This window comes from Bemisia tabaci, chromosome 3 (assembly GCF_918797505.1).
Source record: "Bemisia tabaci chromosome 3, PGI_BMITA_v3".
NCBI classification, from domain to species: domain Eukaryota; kingdom Metazoa; phylum Arthropoda; class Insecta; order Hemiptera; family Aleyrodidae; genus Bemisia; species Bemisia tabaci.
The window spans coordinates 44,003,041-44,026,084 of NC_092795.1; the positions used below are offsets into that span (position 1 = coordinate 44,003,041).

Below are 23,044 nucleotides of genomic sequence, written 5' to 3' on the forward strand. Positions count from 1 at the left end.
GGATCATTTTGAGGTTTTTTGGCATCCATCTTGTATTTGAAGCCAAAATTTCAGTCCTAGAGAATTTTAGTTCGCAGAATTGGGTTCTATGGGAGAAATTACATACGAATTGATACCTGAAGGACCTGCATCCGTAGAATTCAAATTTTGCATTATTAAGAGGATCACTTTTAGCTTAGGTACTTGGCAGCCGTCTTACTTTGGAGCCAAAATTTCAGTGTTAGAGAATTTTTGGCTTCAGAATCGGATTTTACGGGGGAATTTACAAAAGAATTAATACCTAAAAGACCTACATCCGAACAATTCAAAATTTGTATTATTGAGAGGATTATTTCGAGGTTTTTTGGCAGCCATCTTGTTTTTGAAGCCAAAATTTCAGTTCTAGGGAATTTTAGGTTGTAGAATTGGATTCTACGGGAAAAATTACATAGGAATTGACACCTCAAAGACCTGCATCCGTACAATTCAAATTTTGCATTATTGAGAGGATAATTTTGAGGGTTTTTTCGGCAGCCATCTTGTTTTTGAGGCCAAAATTCCAATCATAGAGAATTTTTGGCTTCAGAATCGGATTCTACGGCAAAAATTACCTCTGAATCAGCATTTTCTTGGGCCAATAATCCTTTTTTCATCGTTGTAACGATTTTTGTCCACATCGTCCATAAGCATGCCGCACTGTGCGACGCGACGCTGCGGCGTGCGGCGCGTGGGTTCTTTGACGCCTAGTTTCGGTCTTGAGAAACGCAACTTTTGACACCACTATTATTGCTTGTGGCAACGCGTTTTGCCTACACCACCCTATGAAGGGGAATCTATTTTTACGAGGACTCTGCATACTCTGCGTTCTCAGTCCTGCATTTGAAATGTCTCATTTGGACGTATTTATGCTAAAAGGAACTATGTTGCACGCAAAACTTATGCACATAGTTAATTTTAGCATAAATACATGCATTTGCTAATGGGTTCTCTGCGAGGAGAGATAGATAAGATGTCACATTTAAATACCTCTTGTACTACAGTTTACCATGTATGAAGTCTAAGAAATTGAATCGTTCGATTTGTGCTTTATTTCTGGTATCAAAGCAGTGGTTTAGGATTGCTGCAGCTTCTGTACTGCAACTGTATGTCAATGTCAAAACTGATGAGAATTGGAACTGTTCATTTATTTAACCTGCCTTTTTTCTTTCGAAGGCTTTATTGTCACACACAGAAAATGATTTTTTCAGAAAGCCTGCACTTTACGTACCTTTAAGAGTACCAACACCGAACAAGAACTTTGCAAACGTTTATACGTTGAAAGTAAAATTGAATACAATTTTAATGGTGGAATTAGTTATTGAAGTGACTGTCGGGTAAAATTTATTTTATTGAAAAGAAGTTAGTGTTGAAACATAGTTTTTTACCATTAAAATGTACTTCTTTTTTCATTTAGGACAACAGTATGTAAAGTTTATTTTTTGATAAATGATTAACACATGCTTGCATTTTTAAAAATCATATTTCAAATAAAAGCAAAGAGACAACGAAAAACTGTTTAGGTACGGATAGAAGACAATTTCCAGGATGAGAACGATTACAAGAAAAAATAAAAAAAGAAAGAAAAGAGAGAAGTGAAAGAAGATGGGTTAAATTATATTATATTCTGATCAAATTAATTCTTTTGAGCTGAAAAACGTGTTCATAAATCGAAACAAATAATATCCAAATTAGAATGGCGCTATTATTCACTGTTTTTATGGAAAATTTCAGGTAAGAGAATGAATGTGGTTTTTTTTTTCTTCCTCTTCACCGGTCTGGATAAACATGTACACGGTTACATGAGTCTTCTCACTTGAGAAAACATACTTAACACGTTGCTCATCAATCAATATTTTATCCAAAATTCTGAAACGCACATGCCCTTGATACCGCGCACTTCATTAATTTGTTTTAATCTCATTTCCGACTAAAAAGGTTGTTCCGATCAATTTTCAACTTCATTGCACCCCTCTTAAGATTTGAAACTTGTAAAATTCCATTAATATTCAAGCATTGGGTTTGCTTTAATACAACTTGAATTTCGGCATTACATGTCGTTCCATTTCTCCAACCTCTTCCTCCTCATTATTTACGACTGCGTACTTAATTTTATTTTCGTCGTGGGAAAAGTTCACCCAAGATGGGCTTTGTCAGCGGTTTCTCGAAACCGAATTAGTAAGTGCCAGAAGTGCAACAGACGTAAAACTAGGTACGCAAAAACAATCTTGCTAAACCTGAAGGTGGAAAATTGAGACAATGGTGTTTCCGGTTTCCTACAAATCTCGAACTTCAAAAAGCTGAGCAAAGAAAACTTCAGTTCGGGGCGTTTCGCCGCCGACTAAATTAAAAGCTTGCAGAGGTATACAGGTGACTCAACTTTGATTAATATTTAACTCGCAACTTTAATGAAACAAGCAATATACGGGTACACTTTCCATTTGTATTTCATTAGCGGAGCCCGGATTTCCCCAAGTTCTCAAATTACTCGGCTAATTGCCTGAATGACTTGCGCGGCCTTTTCAGCCTTTTCAGAATGCTGCGGGAGACTAATTGCACTTTAATTAGGCCGTTGTGCACATCCAGAGTCATCTAAATCCCCTAATGTCTTGATCCAGAGTAAAATAGTGTTAGTGTAAACCTGAGCGGAGGATCAATTGACTCTGCTCTAATACGTGTCTCAAATACGTCGTGACTGATTGTGAGACGAGATGGATGCGGACTTCTGGAAGCGTCGTAGCACATTTTAAGAAACTCTGTAGATCAAAGTAATTAAACAGGGATATAAATCCATAAGATCCATCCATCCTTTTCATCCCCTCATAAGAGGGGATGAAAAGTTTCGAGTAGTTATTTATACCTTCTATAAAAAGAAATATAATCAATATGCGAATGATGATTTCAAAAAGTCCTCAGTGAATTATTTCGTCGTCTTCCGGATGAAGGAACGTAATTCCATACCCTGGTTGCCGAATTGACGCAAATAATTAATTTATTTTACAAAAGCGCACCTGAGCAATTGTTAACCAAAATTTATCTGATTTTTGCGTGGAATCAGAGGAAAAATTGGTGAAATTTTTAGTATGAAATTCCAAAGATATTTCTAGTGAGTATGTAATTTTTGAGGAGATATTTGGCAACATTGAAATGGAGACACGTTCTATCGTGAGGGAAACGACATTTAAGAGCTACAACTCTGCCATTTATTGCGCATAATTTTGCGTGTATCTTTGAAGGTTAATTTTCAATTTAGATGCTTCTATACACGACTTGGTAGTTTTTGGATGCTTCATTTATCTTTTTTGGATAATCAGAGACTATAATTTTGTACACATAATTTACCATGGTTGGTGGTTTTTATTTCTTCGACTCCCTGGTTTGACGTTAGGAGAATGAAAGAAAGTAATTTTTGGTAGTATTTTCACTTATCTGATGAGAAACTAACGAGGAACTCCCTTCTCTCTGCCTTAGGGCGCATTTGTAGAATAGCAACATAAGAATTGAATTCTGAAGAGAAATTATCTTGTGTTACAGGGCAGAATATAATTAAATGGATTGGATGAATACTTGCGTTGCCACAGAATGGATCATCACGAGGTAAGACAGATTACCATGTTTTAAAATAGCATTACTTAATAAAGCTCAAATCTTCAAAAATTGTAACTAATTTTGAGTAGATGCCCCTTATTTCCGTTAAGGAATATGTTCTACATTATTTCCCATTTTAATTTTTTTTCAACTCTCACTGGAATTTCTTGTATGAGGCGTTGATTAAAATTTTCATACATAAAATTAAAGGTGGACTCCTTCTCCAATTTTATAGAAAAAATATGTACATGCCATAGGCACTTATCAAATATCACACAAGCATCAACATGAACATGACTCTAGAAACCGAGCTACATAAAATACTATGTCTCAGATGCGAGTTCGAAGAAATGCAAATCTTAGCGTACGTTCAGAATGACGTGATTGTTTGAATTAAATTTGAAGGGTTTTAAAATTAATGGAAGAGAGTTTCGTATCCCCATCATATTAGATTACTAGGGGGCTATGCTCCCTGGCCGCTACGCGGCCTAACCCCCAGAGAGTGCCTCGTCGCGTACTCTTAGGTCCGCGTCGACAAAAGAACGACCAAAAAAAAATTAGCGGGAATTTCAAATTTTGCCCCCCTTTCTGAGCATTCTGGTCTCCTCTAATATAAAAAACCTGGGTCCTATTTTCAAATTTTGATTACAGCGGGCTCATCCAGGGCATATCACCTGTTGATAATCGCAAAAATCATGGAAATCAGCCCAGCAGAACGTTCAAACGAGCTATGACAAAAAATAAAAAATTACATTGGAAATGGGAGAATTTGCAACTTTACTACGTACTATAATATGAACCTAGGCCATATTTTCAAAATCTGAATAAAGCGGGCTCATCTAGAGACCATTGTCGATAGCCGTAAAAATAATGAAAATCGGCCCGGTAGAATGCTGTAACTAAGCGTTACAAGATACGCACATTTAGGAGGTCTAGGAGCTTATAGATTTCGTGCAGTCATAAATACTAATACAGAACACGGATTCATTACCACTCTAATCAATATCTGTCACCCTCGTGAGAGTTCCATCAACCGAACTTATAACAACCATGTCAAGGATGCTCGAACACGTAATTGTGATATCCTTGGAAAATTATTTCACCCTTAGTCGAGGAGGGAGTTTGGCTCTTTCAATTGAATCACAGTGAAAGTTTCATTCGTCAAGTGGAGTATAATTTTAGGGGTGCACGCTCGCGAGATGCTGCGTAAGTATTCATAAGTGTCAGGAAACTCTAAACGCCCGTCGCCTGCGGTCGTGTAACTGAACTTTGGGGGAAGCGTACTTAATACGTGAGCCACGTATCCTTCGAGACGTGCCTTATCATTCTTATCTGCTGTTGCCACGGTGCTCAAATCTAAAGAACGGTTGACCACTGAATGTATACGCCAATAAAAACGATGTGAGCTATCATTACTACCTGTAAGCTCTCTGTTTCCCAAATTTTCAATTTTGATCACGGTTCGCTACACCGTTCTACTGGGCCAATTTCAATTATTTTTGCGACTTTCGACAGGCGTTAGTCCCTGAATGAGCCCATTCAAATTAGATTTTGGAAATTTAATCTGGGTTTTTTTATGACACGTGATAAAGTGTGGATTCTCCCATTTAAATAATATAAATCTTCATTTGCTGTCCCAGTTCGTTCTTAAAATCCACCGGGCTGATTTTCATGATTTTTGCGTGGAGTATGTCCTCAAAAAGTCGGCTCAATTCACATGAACTCTCGAGGAACCCGCAAATCGGGTCTCAGATGGCACAATATGCTCATGGGGGTTGGGCCGCGTAGGGGGCACATTCCAGCACCCCCCCCCCCCCCCCCCCCCGTAAAGACAAACGTTTTAACTTGCAGTTGTCACAAGACAAAAAGTCATGCACGCCTTTCTAAAATAAATAGAGTGCTGCATTATTGATTTCGATTCATAATACAATCAAGTGCACGAATGTGTAAGTAAAATTGCCTGAACGGTGATTTGAAGGCAGTTTATTTTGTGTGAGCAGGAACAGGAGATATAAATTGAGGACTGAGTAACTGTCTTCTCTGCGACACGTTCGATTTAATACCTGTGAATTTGTCCTTTTTCCAAAAGTGTTATATGTCACTAGGGGACCCACCCTAGCCACTGTGCGGCCCAACCTCCAAGGCGCTTCGCGTCGCTTCAGATCGTGGTCTGTTCATGAAATCAAGAACTCTTGGACAGCAGTTGAGAGGCTTGGAGGACAAGGCGCATAAGTGCAGTTTTTGCTATTCCGAGAATTACGTGCTTGAAGTTTCGAAATTGCATGGATTATTATGTCGGAAAGAAAGTTCAAACTGACTTTTTGTTGCTTAAATATTGGAATTTTGGAGCGCCTTTTTCACAGAATATGCATGAAGACTAGTTTAACTTGAAATCTCAATTTTTTTAAAAATTGCACTTAAGCGCTTTGTTCTCCAAGCCCCTCCGTTGGACTTTGAGACATTACTCTTAATAAAAAGTCTCCATCAACCGTGTTATGATGTATTTTCCGAAAGAGCTCAAAAGAATGAAAAACCAATAATCACACGCAAAAAAGTGTGCTTTGTAACAGAAAATGTTTCTGTATACATGAGAATCCCTGCCTTTGCGGGGGGGGGGGGGGGGGGGGGGGTTGGAGTTATTTGTGGGTATTGAAGAAGTTAGCCACAGCGCAATGCTCTAGATTCCTCTCTGCCGAACTCGCTCGAACAAGCTGATTGTCTGCCTTCCATTCGGCGCAAAAAATTGCTGAAACCAGAACATTTGCGGGGCGAAACTTTCATCGTCACGTACACACAAGAATACATGTATACCGGAGAGGGTGAATGCAATAACAACACGTACTCCGTCAAAGTGAGAGTGCTCGCTCGGAACTTGGTGCCTCGGTGTGAAGTGTAGAGAGTCAAGATGCGCGAAGAATGGCCCGAGAGGATGCTCAGGGTCCCGAGATGAATGTTCTGGCTGCACGTAGAGCGATGTAATGTCGCCTGAGGTCACGGGTCCTGGAATTGGGTGGCGAAAGGCAGTCGGTTGCGAATATTAAATTCGGCTTAGGCTGCGCCCCAGCCTTACGTCGTAGCTCCTCTGACGTAAGGGCGTATCTCGATTTGAACATGAGCCCTAGAAAGCGTAGGTTTATACGGAGAACAAGGCTCAAGTGGAAATCGAGACACGCCCTTACGTCAGAGGAGCGACGACGTGTGCCACCGTGACTCCTCTTGCAAGTTCGGAGATTCTGACATCGGTGGCGGCTGTATCCATGGAGGTGGGAAAGCCACGAAATCCACCGTTGCCATGAGACAAAGTCTATAAATTCAAAATAATGAATTTCATCCGATTTTGTTTGAGCTTCAATAATGACTGAAAATGAAACGTGTCAGCAAGAGAGTTGAGTAATTTGTTTTTGAAATATTGATAATTAAAACAGGTGGTTTTTATAGAGTAAGGGGGAAATTACTGGACTAGCTGTAGGGTCTCTCGTCGGTGGCCAATAACTAGTCAATTATCAACCTCCTTTGTCCGCATTGCAACCACCCGCTTCCGCCAGTAGGATCCCCCACCCCCCCCCCCCCCATTTTCCCACTGTCTTTGTTGTCTATCGCTTTGTCTATTGCATTAAATAATCAGCCCCTTGGTACCTCTGAAACAATAAAAATTAAAAAAAAAAAAAAAACAATTTAAAAAGCGGGTAACAAGGCTAATTTTCACGAATATAACCAAACCGTTTCGGCTGAAAACAGCCTTCCTCAGTTGGATAAAATAGTACAAAGAAATATGGTAAAAATCTAAAAAAGTACCTAGCTGCATGTACCTTTCAAAGCGAGTTGACTGCGTTTAAGTGTGTTATCAAAATTTCTATCATAACAACATCCTCGCTCTGAAAGGTACAGCCAGGTACTATTTTAAATTTTTACCATTTTTCTTTTTCTAGTTTATCCAAGTGAGGAAGGCTGGGTTTTAAGCCGAAACGTTTCAGTTTTATTCGTGAAAATTAGCCTCCCCTGGTAAAAATTGGCAGTAGAATATGAGTTCCAAAATCCCATAGACCTAAAGCCTAAGTAAGATTTTCAATAGCTTCTATAGCCGGCAACACAATTTCTTATAGCCTTTTATAGCCGATGGCGATTGAGCAACAGCCAGGCGATAAAGTGTATGCCACATGTTACTAATTACGGATGCTAGGATTTAGTGAGTTTTTGGACTACCGCTCTCTTTTTGGTCCGTAGTTTCTTGATTTATTTTGCGAGGGAAGCTCCGTACTTTTGAAGGATGCCTGCCATTCCTAATATGTTGGAGCGCCTTCAATTTCGTATGATACTGTGCAATACCTCTGGTGTGAAATAGTTGCTTCAAGCGCCGTGGCACGCTGCGGCGCGGCGGGCGGGCAGCCAGCGCGAAAAGCGCCTTAGCGCCTACAAACCTAACAGGGATACTTCACGCATTGCGCCATGCGTGAAGTATCCCAGTTAGGTTTGTAGGCGCTGGTGCGCGCTTATCGCTGGCAGCACGCCGCTCCGCTCTGTGTTATGCTCCAATATAATCTTGCGGAGTCAGCGTTTTTCAACTCATGATTTTGAAATGTTTGCACATCCTGCATGGATTATTCTCATTTTAATTGATGAAAAAAAATATGTATTATAGGAAAATATAATGTGTGTTTTGTGAATATTATGTTGGCTGCTCCGTATCAAACTTAATAATTTCCAAAGCACACGAATTTCTACACAATTTCTTATAGCCTTTTATAGCCGATGGCGATAAAGTGTAAAGCCCGGCGATAGGAACTATAGCCCAGCTGCATACTTTTTTATCGCTTCGAATAGCCCGGCTATATGATTTGCTCCGCTTTCTACAGCCAGCTATATGATTTTCTATTGCCTTCTTTATCCGGCTATAAGAATCCCTATGGTATTTTGAAACGCAGCTCCTATCGCCAATTTTTACCAGGGTTGTTACCCACTTTTTAAAATATTTTTTTTATTGTTCATATATATCTTGTCAGGGGCTGCGGAGCGTCAACCACATCTCATACCCCTGAAACTTGATCTGCATGATTTGACGACGAGTCTTTCGCTTTCCGTTCCATTAAAATTCTTCAAAACGCAATATGTTCCACTACTTCCACTTTGTCAAATAACCGTTAAGGAACTTAAAAGTGGGTGCAAAATAAAACTGACTTCAGTTTGATTAGTCGACGATAATCTGCAAAGATTATCCTCGCGTTTGAAATTGCTCCTTGAAACACCAGACTCGGTGGCGCGCAATTCCCAATGCCCGCTTCCACGAGTTAAATTACTTTAAATACTTTCGTGTCGATAAAATCAAGATCGCGCTCAACTTTTTGCTCAAAGTTGTATCTTAACCACCCTTTCTGCGCCTCGAGCTTTCCAGGAACACATTAACGTCTGATATGAAAACTCATATTTCCCCCCCGCCCTCCCCCGTTCGCCTCTCACTCGAGCTCATTTGCCAATTTATTCCCGATCGGGGCGCGAAGGAGCGATCCTCAAAGACACAAGAACGATGGCATATAAACGTCGAAGGAAAATATTTATGGCTCTATTTAAATTCCCTCTCATCCCGCGGCTCCTTCGCGGTTGTCGGAAGGGACGGAATAACCCCGCGTCCCCCGTTGTGTCCCGCGTATTTTTCAGAGGTTTTTATCAACTCGGTCGGTGACTAACGCTGCGTTAGGATTCAATTGAAAGACGCTAACTTATTTTTCTCATTTTGTATTCCGCGCTTATGAAGAGAATACACGTGGGTTTTCCGAGAGTCGGGTTGGAGCGAATACCTGCCACCCTTTCCCGCCGCGCCGCTCCCACATGAGAGTAAATTAAAAAAATCCACCCCGACTCGAATGCCAGATGGCTCATTGAGATTTCCGCCGAAAGAAGCTGGCATAAAGCGCGAAATATTAATATTAGAATACGTCCTCCGGCAACCTCATATCTTAATGCCCCCGCCTCTCGATGCTCGGCTCAGATACTTGGCGAAAACTTCGAAGTTGGGGTAGACTTTCTTTCACTTTTCTCCGCATCGCGATTCAATTGCCAGGGGCGGAAAACTCTGATTTTTAAGTTCAGGCCTCTGTTCTTATGAATGAGTAATATCTACACGAGAAATGCGGATATTGCCTGCCTCCGGAATGTTTGCCTCCGGACTTGAAGCTTGAGCTGCCTCTCCTATCGTTACTACTCGAATTCATTATTCGGCGTCGGATTTTATTGTAGTCGTCCTGAAAAATGTCATTGCTTTTTTTGAAGAGGATATTATTTGATCTCTTTTTAAAAAAGATTTATATTATTTTTCTCATTATGAGGTAATGTACAATAATGGAAATATAATATAGAAAAAGCAAATTTATGAAAATAAGATGAATCCCTTGAATTCAAACTAAAAAAGTAATTTTTAAAACCCTTTTTTCTTCTTTGTTCTTTTTTGCAATAAAAACAGTGGCGATTTGTTTTTGAACCAAACTAGTTGTATTCCTCATGGAAAAGAAGGTAGATAGGACCGAATTCAGGGAGAGTTGCACCTGGGCATATATTTGTGTTTAAGAGACACGTAACTTTACACATTTCTTCCCTCCGACTTTTTTACGGAGGCAGAAATTGATTTTAGATCCTAAAATGTGTTCTTATCGTCCTCTGAATACTGAATATTGTGAATTGATGAAAATTTAGGGTGGGGGAAAAGAATGCATAATAGCATGTTTTGCATGAGGCGTCATGGTCTAGGATAAAAACGGCTCAAATATTTATATAACAATTTGTTAAGACCATTTTTGAAAACTGAGCGAGAAACAATTTTATTGCAATTTCCTTATTGAAAAGGTTCGATTAGCCTATAAAACACTAAAAATAAAACAATAAAATCTGATTGAAAACTGAAATTACTTTTATAGAAACAGTTACCAAAAGGGGTACGGAGTTTTCTAATTTCAACCTCGATTTTCAAGTGACGTCAATCACAAGTCTGAAGGAGCGTCTTCTAGCGTAGATAGCTTCAAATGAAAAATGTGGGACGTTCCAGTTTCACTTCCTCGTTTTGTTTAACTGAATTGTAATCCTCCACTCAATTCATAAGACGCTAGGATTTTGTATTCAGCCAGATGCTGACTTCGGTATCATTTATCACAGCTCTTTGGTTGTCTTTCATTCGGAATGATTTATTTCCTTGTGCGGCAGGTTAGGTTAAACCTTAGTGACCACCCTGTGACCTGTTAATCTCGCGCTTCGCAACAAGACCAAATGTAAAAATTTTCTCTTCTCTCCACAAAAACAGACTACATTAAAATATTTCAATATTTCAATTTTCAATCTCAATATTTTTACCATCGAATGTTGTTCACCGTACCAGTCTCGTCTATTTAAACATATAAAGTATTATATTCGACGAAAAACATTATAAACATAGTGCAATTGTTGCAGGAATACTGTAATTCGGCATTTTGTCCCAAGCACGACATTTACTTCTGTAGTATCCTTTGGTACCAAAAAGCTGTTTCTTAAAGTAACTTCTTCGCCTGCTATACGCACTTTTTTGTGTTTCCTGAACATTTTACTTTTTCCGCATTGGTGTGTTTTCCATCTCACTAATTCGAATAAGACGAACGGAACCAACAAAACATGAAAATGGAATAGAGCAAGGGAATTGATGCGCGTTGAAGACGGCGCTGAGATACAACTATTCGTGCTTGATGGATGTCCGTGTTGCATCTGTAAAATTGAAGGCGCCGTGGCTTGTTCCATTTCAAATGGACCAAGAATAAAAGTGACCAGGAAGTGACCAGAAATTACGATTACGTGGCAACGAGTTTCAAAATTGACAAGTGCTAATAAAAAGGTCAACTCCATGCCAAGGGTAGGTCAGCAGAAACAAGATTTTCCAATCGAATAACACCGTTGTAAAAAAATGTCTGGTTACACTCTCGGACAATGTAGGACTCGCTACTGTAACCGTACTGTCACTGACACGCCGGAAAGGCTTCAACGTATCGTGCCACTGAAAATGCGTTTAAAAAAAAGCGATGTTCTGATATGACGTCACGGCTAAAAACGTCATTAGCGTGATTTTCCGGTCGATGGGCTTTGTCTCAGCGTTTTATCGGACAGGAGTTCCGGGGGCGAGAACGGGGGGCGCCAACATGTTTCCACTTTCTCCGTGTACAGCGCCATGTAAACAATCATGAACTCAGGCGAAAAGCGGCAACAGTGCATACGACATAAACGTCCGCTTTTCAACCTACCGAGTATCAATGAGAGAGTAACCACCGAATCATTTTTCATCCCTCGACAGGGGACGTACCCGAACCGAAGATGCCGCACAGCGTAAGCGAAATCACCGACTGTATTTACACTGAAGTCATCGAAGAAGATATTTTAATCAAATCTGACAACAATGTAACTGGAAAAATGCTCCTCCCCCTCTCCTTGGTTTCGCTCAATCGGAAAAAATACTGGTGGAAAGGCCTTGGTGCTGCGATGTGTGGTTCTTTTGATGTTGAAAAAGAAAAGCGTCCAGTAAGAGATTTTAATTAAAAAAGTGGATACCCTAGAATGTATTTGACACGTACGTCAAAATTGCTGAGTATTAAAATAAGTTCCAATGATACCACGAAGAGATCCTACAGAATATATCGCTCTTTCTCTGTTTTCTCTTGGATGTTCTTTTTCCCCCTTTGGAACCATCAGGAATAAAATCCGATGGTGAAACTGCAGAAATGCGTATCTTGGTGTGCAGCGTTGTAGAATTCCTGTCATACTTTGTTTTATACGTGGAAAACTACTGAACGTCAATTTTTTAAAATATCAGTGATTTTTCCTCTCTTTGTAAAAAATATTCTAAGAAAATTTAAAGCCATGATGTTGGCTAATTGGTCTCCTCTAAAAAATAAAATAGTAGCGGAGATCTCTAAACAGAGCAACTGGCACACGTATTTCTGCAGTCTCGCTGTTGATTTGGAGCAAAAGACACCATGTGGAGAAAAAATCTTGATGAATTTTGTGCTCGTAGAGACATGAAAACGTCCTGTTACTGCAGTAATATTACTTCATGATTTGCAAAGCGCAAAATATAACCTCTAGACCCGGACATGTAAAAATCCGCTGAACTATACAACAGTTAACAAATGGGATTAATTTTGCAACTTCCGTAAATCATGGATTCATTCACGCTGCGATCATGAAAGTTGGAGCGTGGCAGGTTTCATCACGTTTTCATGAACATGAAGGCAGCGCCAATTAAATACGGGGTGCAAACAAAGTGGTGGTTGTTCATTGCTCATATTTGTTCTGCGTTAAATAACGCTAGCATATTTGTACGGTGTGAAGCTGCACTTCCGCGTTGCAAATATTAGTACTTTAAGCCGCGATTTCTGACAATTCTTTGAAACCCCAATTGACTTTCGATCGAAATTTAAACGAGGCGAACCCAGGCTATATTGAATGCAACTGAAATAGATTTTTGGCGGCGACTATCTGACGAAAGGAACGTGTCAGTGACGAGAGAATTTGCTACGTTATGAAGTTTAGAATTAATAATAATAAAATTAATTATAGGTGCCCTCGGGAAGAAGGCAACAGGGACACCCCATGAAGGGTTGCCGGCAGGACAGAAAAGATATTACGTTGTCAGTTGCCCAATTGCATTTGGGAACATAGTCACATATGGGGCGTTCGCACAAAGAGTTTCCTCTTTTAGAGGGCAATATCATTATTGATTTTTGTCTTGAAAACTTGACGTTTAGATACACTGTATGACCTGCAACCCTCAGACAAGCAAACACAATTCAGTAGCCCAATAGTGCACGAAAAAAAAAATGTGTTAGTGGTTGTTCTCTAAAACTGAGATACTCCTTCAATTTGTTGGATGAAATTTACTTTTCCAATGAATGGTGGTAGTGCCGCTACATTTAGGTTCAGTAACCTAAGTTACTGGGGTACTACCAAAATTAATTGGAAATGTCTGTATCATCCAACAACCCCGTGCTCTCTTTACCGTATAAAGTCCGCATGATATTTTATCCATGATTCGCTAATGTCGAATTGATAAAACAATCTACACATCCAATTTCAACTGTCAAAATGCTATCCACCATTTTTGAACGAGTCCATTCATGTTCATGCTTCCCTCAATTGTTTTTCAATTTGAGGTCCTCAGTTCATGCTTTTGTTCGAAGCTCAATGTGCATAATCCGATTGGCAGATTTTAGCGCATATCTCTGTCGTTTTTTCCCTCCGCCGTCCCGCGACTAAATGCTTTCTAAACATATCCGGTTCGGTCCACCGCGAATCTATTTGTTTTATACAATTTTGAGTTGATTTAACTTGTCAAAGGACGCGCGCAAGTGGAACAACCGCTCGGAACTGTTGCATTTGGGGATTTGGAAACATGTCATTCGATTGAAAATAAAACGCCCGGCTGCATTACGCCGCACACTGGATCTAGTAAATAGGAGAGGTCGGATAAAATTCGGAAATTTAACCAGCTTTTAACTCCGTTTATATAAGACTCCGAAGCTCTAAAAGTGGTTCCGATGGTTTTTTCGTGAAATTCTCTTTTGGAGGCACCCCTTAAAATTTAAAATGTGAAGAATTAAACATCAAAATTTGATGCTTTAGCCAAAAATTCCATATTCGACCTCTTCTAGTTGCTCGCTCCACTGTGCGGCGCTCAGAGAGCACATTCTTGCTGTTAATTGATTGCATTCTCGTCGCTTCGTTTTTCCGAGTGCCCAACTGAAAACGAGGTGACAAAACACCATTTAATCGGATTTCTATCGGAGGGAAAATCAAAGTTCAGCAATTACTGGCGGAGTTTCTGTCTGATTTGATTTTAAGGTCGATCAATAAATTGATTCCAATCAAAGCTACCTCTGTTTGTCACACTCGTGTTTTGTTTCCGAGTGGATTCCACGCCCATTTTTTTGACAAAAGCAGCTCGGGCAGCTACTTATTCTTACTTTATAGAAAGAGAATTCTTCTCATACTGCACGTTTTTGACAAGGACTATGGCACACCCTTCACCCTTTTCTTTTTAGTCGGATAACCTGGGGAAACTTGAAATCGGTCGAGAAGCCACATGAAATTTACCAATCAGAATTCAGGATCATGGTACTCAGCTAAGTGGACTGGATCTGAGGAAGAAGAAAGGGGCGGAAACGATAAGAGAAAAATCCAAATGACTTATCATACTCCAAGAACACCTCATTTTTTTTAAAAAAAATGATCAAATCAGTCTGAGTAAGAGTGTAAGTTGAAAGCTCCCAAATTTCTTAATATACCCCCTTTCTTGCAACTTTCCCAAGATTTAACTTCTAGCATCTGTATTTTCCTCCCCCGGCTCTCCTCCCCCGGCTCTCCTCCCTTGGCTCTCCTCCCCCGGCTCTCCTCGCCTATGCGTTTCGACCTGTATTGTCCAATTTAGAAACCAAGGATATCCTTGTACTCAGTTTTCCTAGCAGTACCATTTTAAAGATAAAATTCACAAAATTTCAGACACCTGCAAATTCTCTTTTGGCGGAAAATATTCACAAGCTTCCCTGAAAGTTCGTTATTAATCAAAGGAAATTCAGTAACGGTCTGCTAACTTGTCGAAACGATGTTCCTCTGTATCACAGTAATGGACCACAGTAACGTTCTCTCCACGAGTGAAACCAGGTAGCGATTTCCTAGATATAATCTCGTAAGACCGTAGACGAAAACTGCCGTGCTAGGAAAAACGCCGTATGAACCTTCGAGAGCCGCACAAATTGCCCTTAATAAATTGTTTATTTTCGAAGAAAGTTATCAATATTTCTCCTCGAAATTTTCAGGAACTTTAGCCGAAATTGCGAACAAAATTATATAAAAAATTGGAGCGAAAATATGTATAAGTTCTCCAGGAAATTAGCGTTTTATCAAAGAAAATTTGGCAACGCCCGAGGGTTTATACGGCGTTCTTCCTTAGCACGGCGGCAAAGCGAGGCGGCTTCCTTGAAATCCGGGAAGACGAAGGCGTATCCCTGAACTTGGGGCTTCCTTCCCGGATTCGGGGTGTCTCGCGATAGCGCGTCGTCGTCGACTCGGCTTGCCACGTCTCAGCAATTAATGCCCAAGATAAGAAAAACTTAGTTCGGGGATGTCTTACTGTTTACAGAGCGCGTATCGTTTCAGGTGCTTCCCGCGGAGGAAAGGCAAATATTCCAGTGAGGCAATGGTTGATATGCACGGTGCGAGAAGGAGCGTGTCTTGAATCCCCTGGAGAGGTTTGCATCTTGAACAGTCAGGAGCAGGAATCGGGGTAGACATATCGCGGTGAAAAATGAGCCGAACTACGTGATAAGAGTGAAAGTGACGGTAGAACAAAGGGAATCATTTGCCTTGATGTCTTCTGGGCTGTTGCTGGCTCGGCTGTTCGAAACGCTAGGATTGAAAGCCGTTCCGGGGGATCATTTAAACGAGACATGCAAAGGGATGAATACATTGGGGCTATCTAAACTCTCGTAAAAGCAGGGACGAATTAAATTTCGGCTTCGTTTGGAGAATGCATATATCGTACGTCGATTAAAATGTTTACAAAATATATCATTTTTTTAAATAGAACTTTTAAAGTTAGGCGGTAGAACAAAAGGAATCATTTGCCTTGATGTCTTCTGGGCTGTTGCTGGCTCGGTTGTTCGAAACACTAGGATTGAAATCTGTTCCGGAGTGATCATTTAAACGAGACATGCAAAGGGATGATTATATTAGGACCATATAAACTCTCATAAAAGCAGGGACGAATTTAATTTCGGTTTCGTTTGAAGAATGCACATATCGTACGTCGATTAAAATTTTTACAAAATATACAATTTTTTAATAGAATTTTTTAGGTATTTGGTGCCAGGTACAGTGAAAGTTCGCTAGATCGAATTGAGCAATGTATCGACAAAAAATTTGACTTAAGCGGCAGTTCGTCTTAAAAACGTGAATCAATCGACACCGATTCAATTGATGAAATTCGATTGATTCACGGGTTTGTCGATCGATTCACGTATTCATTTCCCTATCGATTCATGTCGATCGAATCCATGCCCTCCATTGGGGGATTGAGGTGAATAACCAGCATGATAAAGGAAACTAAACGAAATAAGCACGGCTGATGATGACATCGGCTGCAAATAGTGTGACTCCTTAGTTTTGAGCACACACGCCGTACATTCAATTTTCAATGGCTTTTTATATTCAACGTGTCACTTTGACATGACCGTCTTTTCCGCGCAGAAACCATGAGAGGAAGCTCGACTTTGTTGCAGTGCATCATTTGCCACAAGTAATTTTCCCGTGGAACACCTTAGCAAGGAAGGCTATAGCGATGTTAAATGGAATCCTCTGGGATCAGCGGGTTTCCAAAGATAACAAGAGGAGGATATACAACGCTGTAGTCAAAAGTATATTAACATACGGATGTGAAGTTTGGCAGCTGAAGAAACGGACACAGGATATGCTATGAGCAACGGAGATGGATTTCTGGAGAAGGTCAGCAGGAATTTCTAGGAGAGATCGGGTCCGTAATGATAGAGTGCGTCAGATAATGGAAGTCGAAAATGACATCGTGTTCGACGTCATGACCAAACAACTTGTTTGGTATGGTCATGTCAATAGGATGACGGAAGAGAGGCTGCCAAAAAAGATGCTTGATTGGGTTCCTCCTGGGAGGAGACGTAGGGGACGCCCAGTGAGAGGTTGGCGACAGGGGGTGTTAAATGAGACAAGAGATTGTCAACTCCCTGATGACCTGTGGGAAGACCGAGCTTTGTGGCGATTAGGCGTCGCACAGCGCCAAAGAGAGCTATAAAAGCGACTCATATATATATATATATTTTCCCGTGTCTCTAAAAGGACCCGACGCGAATGTGTTGTCGAGCAGTCAAAGGCCGGGCGCGGTGTGAGTGAGTAATTGCGATTATCGATTCACGGCTTATTGTTTGGGGCTTTTGTCCCCGTAATTAAACCGAGCACCAAACGATTCGCTTTTGCGCTGTTGCCACCGTTTGGGAACTGCCAGTGCAAAAGGGCGAAAAGGTTGGCGTCCGGGCGTGCCCAACTAATACGAGCTTTTCGATGGTTATAGGATGAGCTTACAATGCGACGGTGAAACTACCAAACCACGTATCTCGATTTGCAACGTCGCAGACTTCCTGTCATACTTTATTTTTTAAATGAAAAACTACTCAACATCCAGTCTTGAAAATTTCTGTGATTTTTCCTCTTCGTGTGGAGAAAATTTCGTGAAAATTTCAAAGAATGATATTGATTTGGTCTACTTCAAAAATAAATGATTTGCGCACACTTTTTACCGATAACGTTTGCGCACACTGCACTATTTGGCAACGCTGCAATGATGCGTCAGTAGTATCGCTTCGTGATAAGACAATTCAACGGACGGATAATTTATAAACGGACGAGGGGAAATTTTCATTTAAATAAATTCCAATAAGCAATCAATAAGTAAATGAATAAATAAGTTAATAAGAAGAAAATAGAAAATGAAGAAAGTTAAGAAAATAAGGTATATGGTTACTCACAGATTTTTCGCTGTTACTTCAGCTAAAAATGCTGTCACTGTCTTCACCGGAATCATCTTCAGTGCAAGGACGGGTTTTAGGGCTGTTTTTGAATCCATTTCTGAGAATGGTGCTGATGAAACTTGCTCTTCAAATGCAACCTGCCCTAAAAACAGCCCTAAAACCCGTCCTTGCACTGAAGATGATTCCGGTGAAGACAGTGACAGCATTTTTAGCTGAAGAAATGTGAGCGTAGATTTTTAAACACCGCAAACGAGATACGTGGTTTGGTAGTTTCACAGTCGAATGGCGTCGTCTATACCCTCTTTTGAGAGGAGGAAGGAATTTAGTAACTTTAAAGTAGTAAAAGGTAGGGAAAGTAGAGAGAGAATAATGCTGAGATTTGAGGAGTTCTTTGTATAGTGAGAGTGAGTCAGCCTTGGTATGAAACTAAGTTTGTTAGACTTTTGGTAATTTTTCTACAAAAATTATTACAAATGTGTTTGTCTTGTTTGATGCAATTGCATATACAAAAACACAATCTTAGTAGCACAACGAATTTCCCATATACTGCTTTAAATCACTGATTTTACTGGAATGGTAAATTTAATTCTAGGGTACAAAATTCATTGTGAGCCGTGGCCTTGGAGGACATATCGACGGTGAAACTACCAAACCACGTATCTCGTTTGCGGTGTTTAAAAATCTACGCTCGCATTTTATTTTTTTGAAGTAGACCAAATCAATATCATTCCTTGAAATTTTTACAGAATTTTCTCCGCACGAAGAGGAAAAATCACAGAAATTTTCAAGACTGGACGTTGAGTAGTTTTTCATTTAAAAAATAAAGTATGACAGGAAGTCTGCGACGTCGCAAACCGAGATACGTGGTTTGGTAGTTTCACCGTCGATATAAGTATTCCTTTGTTCAGGTGTTACATATGACCCTACATCAGATTTTGATGCATATATCTCCTAACAAACAGCTATTCGTGCTTCTGGTAGGTTTATTACGTATATTCGCCAACAAACTGAAGTCAAATTTTACTTGATGAAATATCATTACAGTTTTATCATTAAAGTGCATAGCAAATATATTGAATGGTTTTCTTAATCATAACTAAACTTGCATCTTGATCGGACTGTTGCATCGCCTTCACCATGAAATTGAAGGCAAAATGCACCCAAGCCATCCTTAAAAGTTTCAAATGTATTTTCAAAGAGCTCAAATGATTTTTTTTTCGTCTTAGGCTTATTTTGATGTTAATATTGGACTTATGTTTTACGGAGAGAGCTAGTGTGTGATTGACTTATCATTTTACATTATTTTCAATACAATGTGCCAATGTATATCTGAATGGGTTCAGTGTCAATCATTTCCTGTGGGTGAAACTGGGGCACGCACGAATACGATTGACGGCGACTTGTTTGTGTGGTTTTTAAGATGGATGCGACATCACTGTGTTTTTTAATCATGGAACGTGGCGCATTGAACGTAGAACCAAGGAAGAACCTTATTATTTTTTCCGCGAATCTGTTCAAGACTAACTCAATATTCTGAAAAGTGTCAACATGAGCATACAATTTTTCTTATAAACATACCTATTGTACTATACACTAGTCATATTAAATGAAAAAACTTGTCTATTTGCGTGAGATAACTTTTCAAATAGTAAATAGCAATAATAGAAATAATATAAAATAAGATCATGGACAGGAAAATAAACCTCAATACAAAGAGGAAATTTTTCGGAAAAGCGACTTCCTTCAAGTCGTTTATCAGTATCTTCAGAATAATCATCTTTTTCATCAACTTTTTTCATATTTAATATTAGTAGTAAAGGCAGTGTTTCATAAAATCTTTGGTATCACTTTTCCTGCTCTCGGAATCAGTCAACTCCATTTTTATTTGAACGATATGACACTTGGAACTTTTTCAACACAAGCCAATTTTTGCTACACAGGCAATAGTTCTTACTTTTTTTTGCTCCTAACTAAGTATAAAGGAAGTATTTCAATCCGCCTGTACTGGTGCAAATGTCAGTTGATTCCTTTTCATATACTCAGAATCGAGCATTTAGTGCTCATTTCTCATACTGATTCCCAAAGAGATCATTTAAAATAAATTACTGACTGGGCTTATAATTACTATGATTTATTTTTTCTCCAGAATCGTGAGGTTTTTTGGAACTGCGCTTAAAAGAAAAGAATGTTGTAAATCCGTTGAGATGATTCAAGAGAAGAATACTAATGAACCAGTTTTTGAGTTAGAAAAAGTTAAATTAGATTTGCAATAGAGAGGAAATGTAGGTAGGGTAAATGAATTAAGGTCCGTAATGCGTTTAATTTCAACTCTCGGGAGAATTGATGTGGCGATTTTATCCACGAAAATTGTTCATATTTAGACACCAATTACAATGCTCTAAGAGCTCTGTTTGTGGATAAATGTAATGCTATAAAGCCGCGTAACAACCGTTTGAATGAACCACGGACGAATCCATTTTTCCCACTCCAGATGGATATTTAATACTATCACTGCCGTGCTAAGGAGGAACGTCGCATGAACATTCGGGAGTTGGCAAATTCCCTTCGATAAAATATTTATTTTTGAGGAACGTTATGAATATTTTTCCTTGAAATTTTCATGAGCTTCAGGTGAAATTGCGAACAAAATTGCCTGAAAAATTACAAGAAAAATATTCAAGAGTTTACAAGGAAATTCTTGTTTTATCGAAGGAAATTTGGCAACGCCTGAAAGTTCATGGCGTTCTTCCTTAGCACGGCAGATCAGCCAGGTCTCTCGTTTTTGAAACAGTCACGACAATTGATTTTCTTCGAAATGCTCCTGGACTCGAAGGAAAAGCACCGCCGTCTTGGGACTGTCTACTCGCTCGTTTGAAGGCGATTTTAGAGGAGCGCGTCAAAAATTCTCTCAGGCGCTGAGCGGGAGCGGGTCCTCCATTTTCCAGCAAAGTGGCATTCAAACTTTTGGAACTCAGTTAAATCTGAATATGATGGTAATTCGCTCTCGGAATGGTGCATTCTCTCGAGAGGGTTAGCCTCTGATTTGACAGACGTCATTACGTAGGGAGGATCGAGGAAGGTAGAGGTGCGAAATCGAATTTCCCCCGTGAAAGCCTCCTAACCTCCTTTACGGCGAGAGATTCGGGTCTCCCCTCCTGAACGAGTTGTAACACTCGGTACTTGCCAAGAGAGAATGGTGGGTGTTGTTCGAGGCTCAGCTTTTCCGATCACGATCTCGTCGTTTGGAGCAGCCTGGACTCGTTTTGAATTATGATAAATGGCTGCGGAGGGAGGCTGGGTGCGCGGAGAGGTCCCCCGACGATAGGGGAAGGAGTAGGCAAGTATGCCGCAATATTTCAATAAGTGCGCGCGACACGACATTGGTACTTTATAGCCGCCCAGAGGAACGCCAAGGAGCCGTCGGAATTTGAATGTCAGGATCGAAAATGTTTTTATCGCCATTGTTCATTCATTCGTTTACGTAGTTTCTTTCGGCGCGCGTTTGCCCGTCAGTTTCAGTTGGATCTAATCTGCTGAACTGGCATTGGAATGCCTCCTTGCACTCCTTGCTAATTTCAGAGTAGTACCACCATGTCGTGTTAGTAATAAGTTTCAGGGCCGGATTAAGGGGGTGGCCACATAGGCCGCGGCCCATGGCGGCAAATTGAGGGAGCGGCAAATTTTGCAATTTTTTTTAAATGTAGGTATAAAAAAAATTACACACTAGAAAAGTGACAAAATCTCTCATTTCCTGAGAGTATAGTAATTTTGTCGTTTTGCGGTGATACAAGAGACAGCACCTTTAATCAGTCGAGTTATGAGAGAAACCAAACACGCAATTTGGCCTGGGAAGAACAAAGAGCAGGACAAAGACTTGAGATGAAAAGGGGAAGCCCTCGGCGCGGCGGTCGGCATGCAACACATATTGGCGCCTACAAGACTGCATGAATACTTCACGCATAGCATCAAACACAGTGCAGTCAGCAGCGGTCGGCATGCATGCGTGAAACACATAGCGCCTACAAGACTGAAGGAATACTTCACGCATTGCGTCAAACGTAGTGCAATCAGCGAGGCGTGGCGGTGGAAGTTAAAATTATTAAACCACATTTGTGTTTGTTCCTTCATAATATTTTCGTTCATTTCTTATAAATGAAAGGCCTTGTCCACACAGAGATAGTTTTACAGAACCTAACTTTCGCGCCGAGTTATCCGTGAATATTTGCTATTATTGTTGACAGGGCTTTCGCAAAAAATCTGTCCAACACGAGTAAACGCATCTTACGCACCCCTCTCCCTCCAGCACGTTCACTTGATGGTTTTTATTGATATTTCAAAACGAATGACAGGGGGGCGCGGGCGGCAAAATACAGACGGCCCATGGGCGGCAAGTTAGGTAAATCCGGCCCTGATAAGTTTCGCTACTCTATCACATACTTTGCCTGGTCGGGATTCGGGATCGAAAGAGATACGGTATAAGCGAGCTCATTTTGATATCATTGGAGGGGGAGGGGGGTGGAGACACACAAAAAAATAACCTTTTCGTGTTCAGTTCTTTTTTTTTTAGTGCAATATTCGATTGCAAAGAAGAACATGATTAATTCGACTTGTTAAGTCTGTAAGGTCCTTGGATCGTACCTGATTACATCGACTTCTTCACTTTTCTCTGTCTCTTTCTTATCATCGCCCATCTAGAGTCAGGTCGTATCTCAAATAGAGCGTGGGCCCTGTTTTACATATAAAACCACGCTTTCTGAGACTCTTGCTAAAATCGAGGTACGTCCCTACGTCGTCCATCAGTCCATCTCTTTTTAGCTTTATCTTTTTATTTTTCTTATTTTCTCTTCTTTTTAAAATTGTTTTCTCTTCGACTAAAATGGTTGTCATTG

At 40.2% G+C, this 23,044-nt stretch overlaps 1 protein-coding gene across 6 annotated transcripts in view; it reads left to right on the forward strand.

Annotated features, from left to right (window-relative positions):
* LOC109030697 (RYamide receptor) overlaps positions 1-23,044 on the forward strand; it is a 195,898-nt gene that overhangs the window by 24,073 nt on the left and 148,781 nt on the right. For all 6 annotated transcript variants that reach the window (XM_072298425.1, XM_072298426.1, XM_072298427.1 and 3 more), the window contains one exon: positions 3,550-3,612. In XM_072298425.1, the coding sequence (XP_072154526.1) occupies positions 3,598-3,612 (15 nt within the window). In that variant the 5' untranslated portion in view covers positions 3,550-3,597. The remainder of the gene's footprint in view (positions 1-3,549; positions 3,613-23,044) is intronic.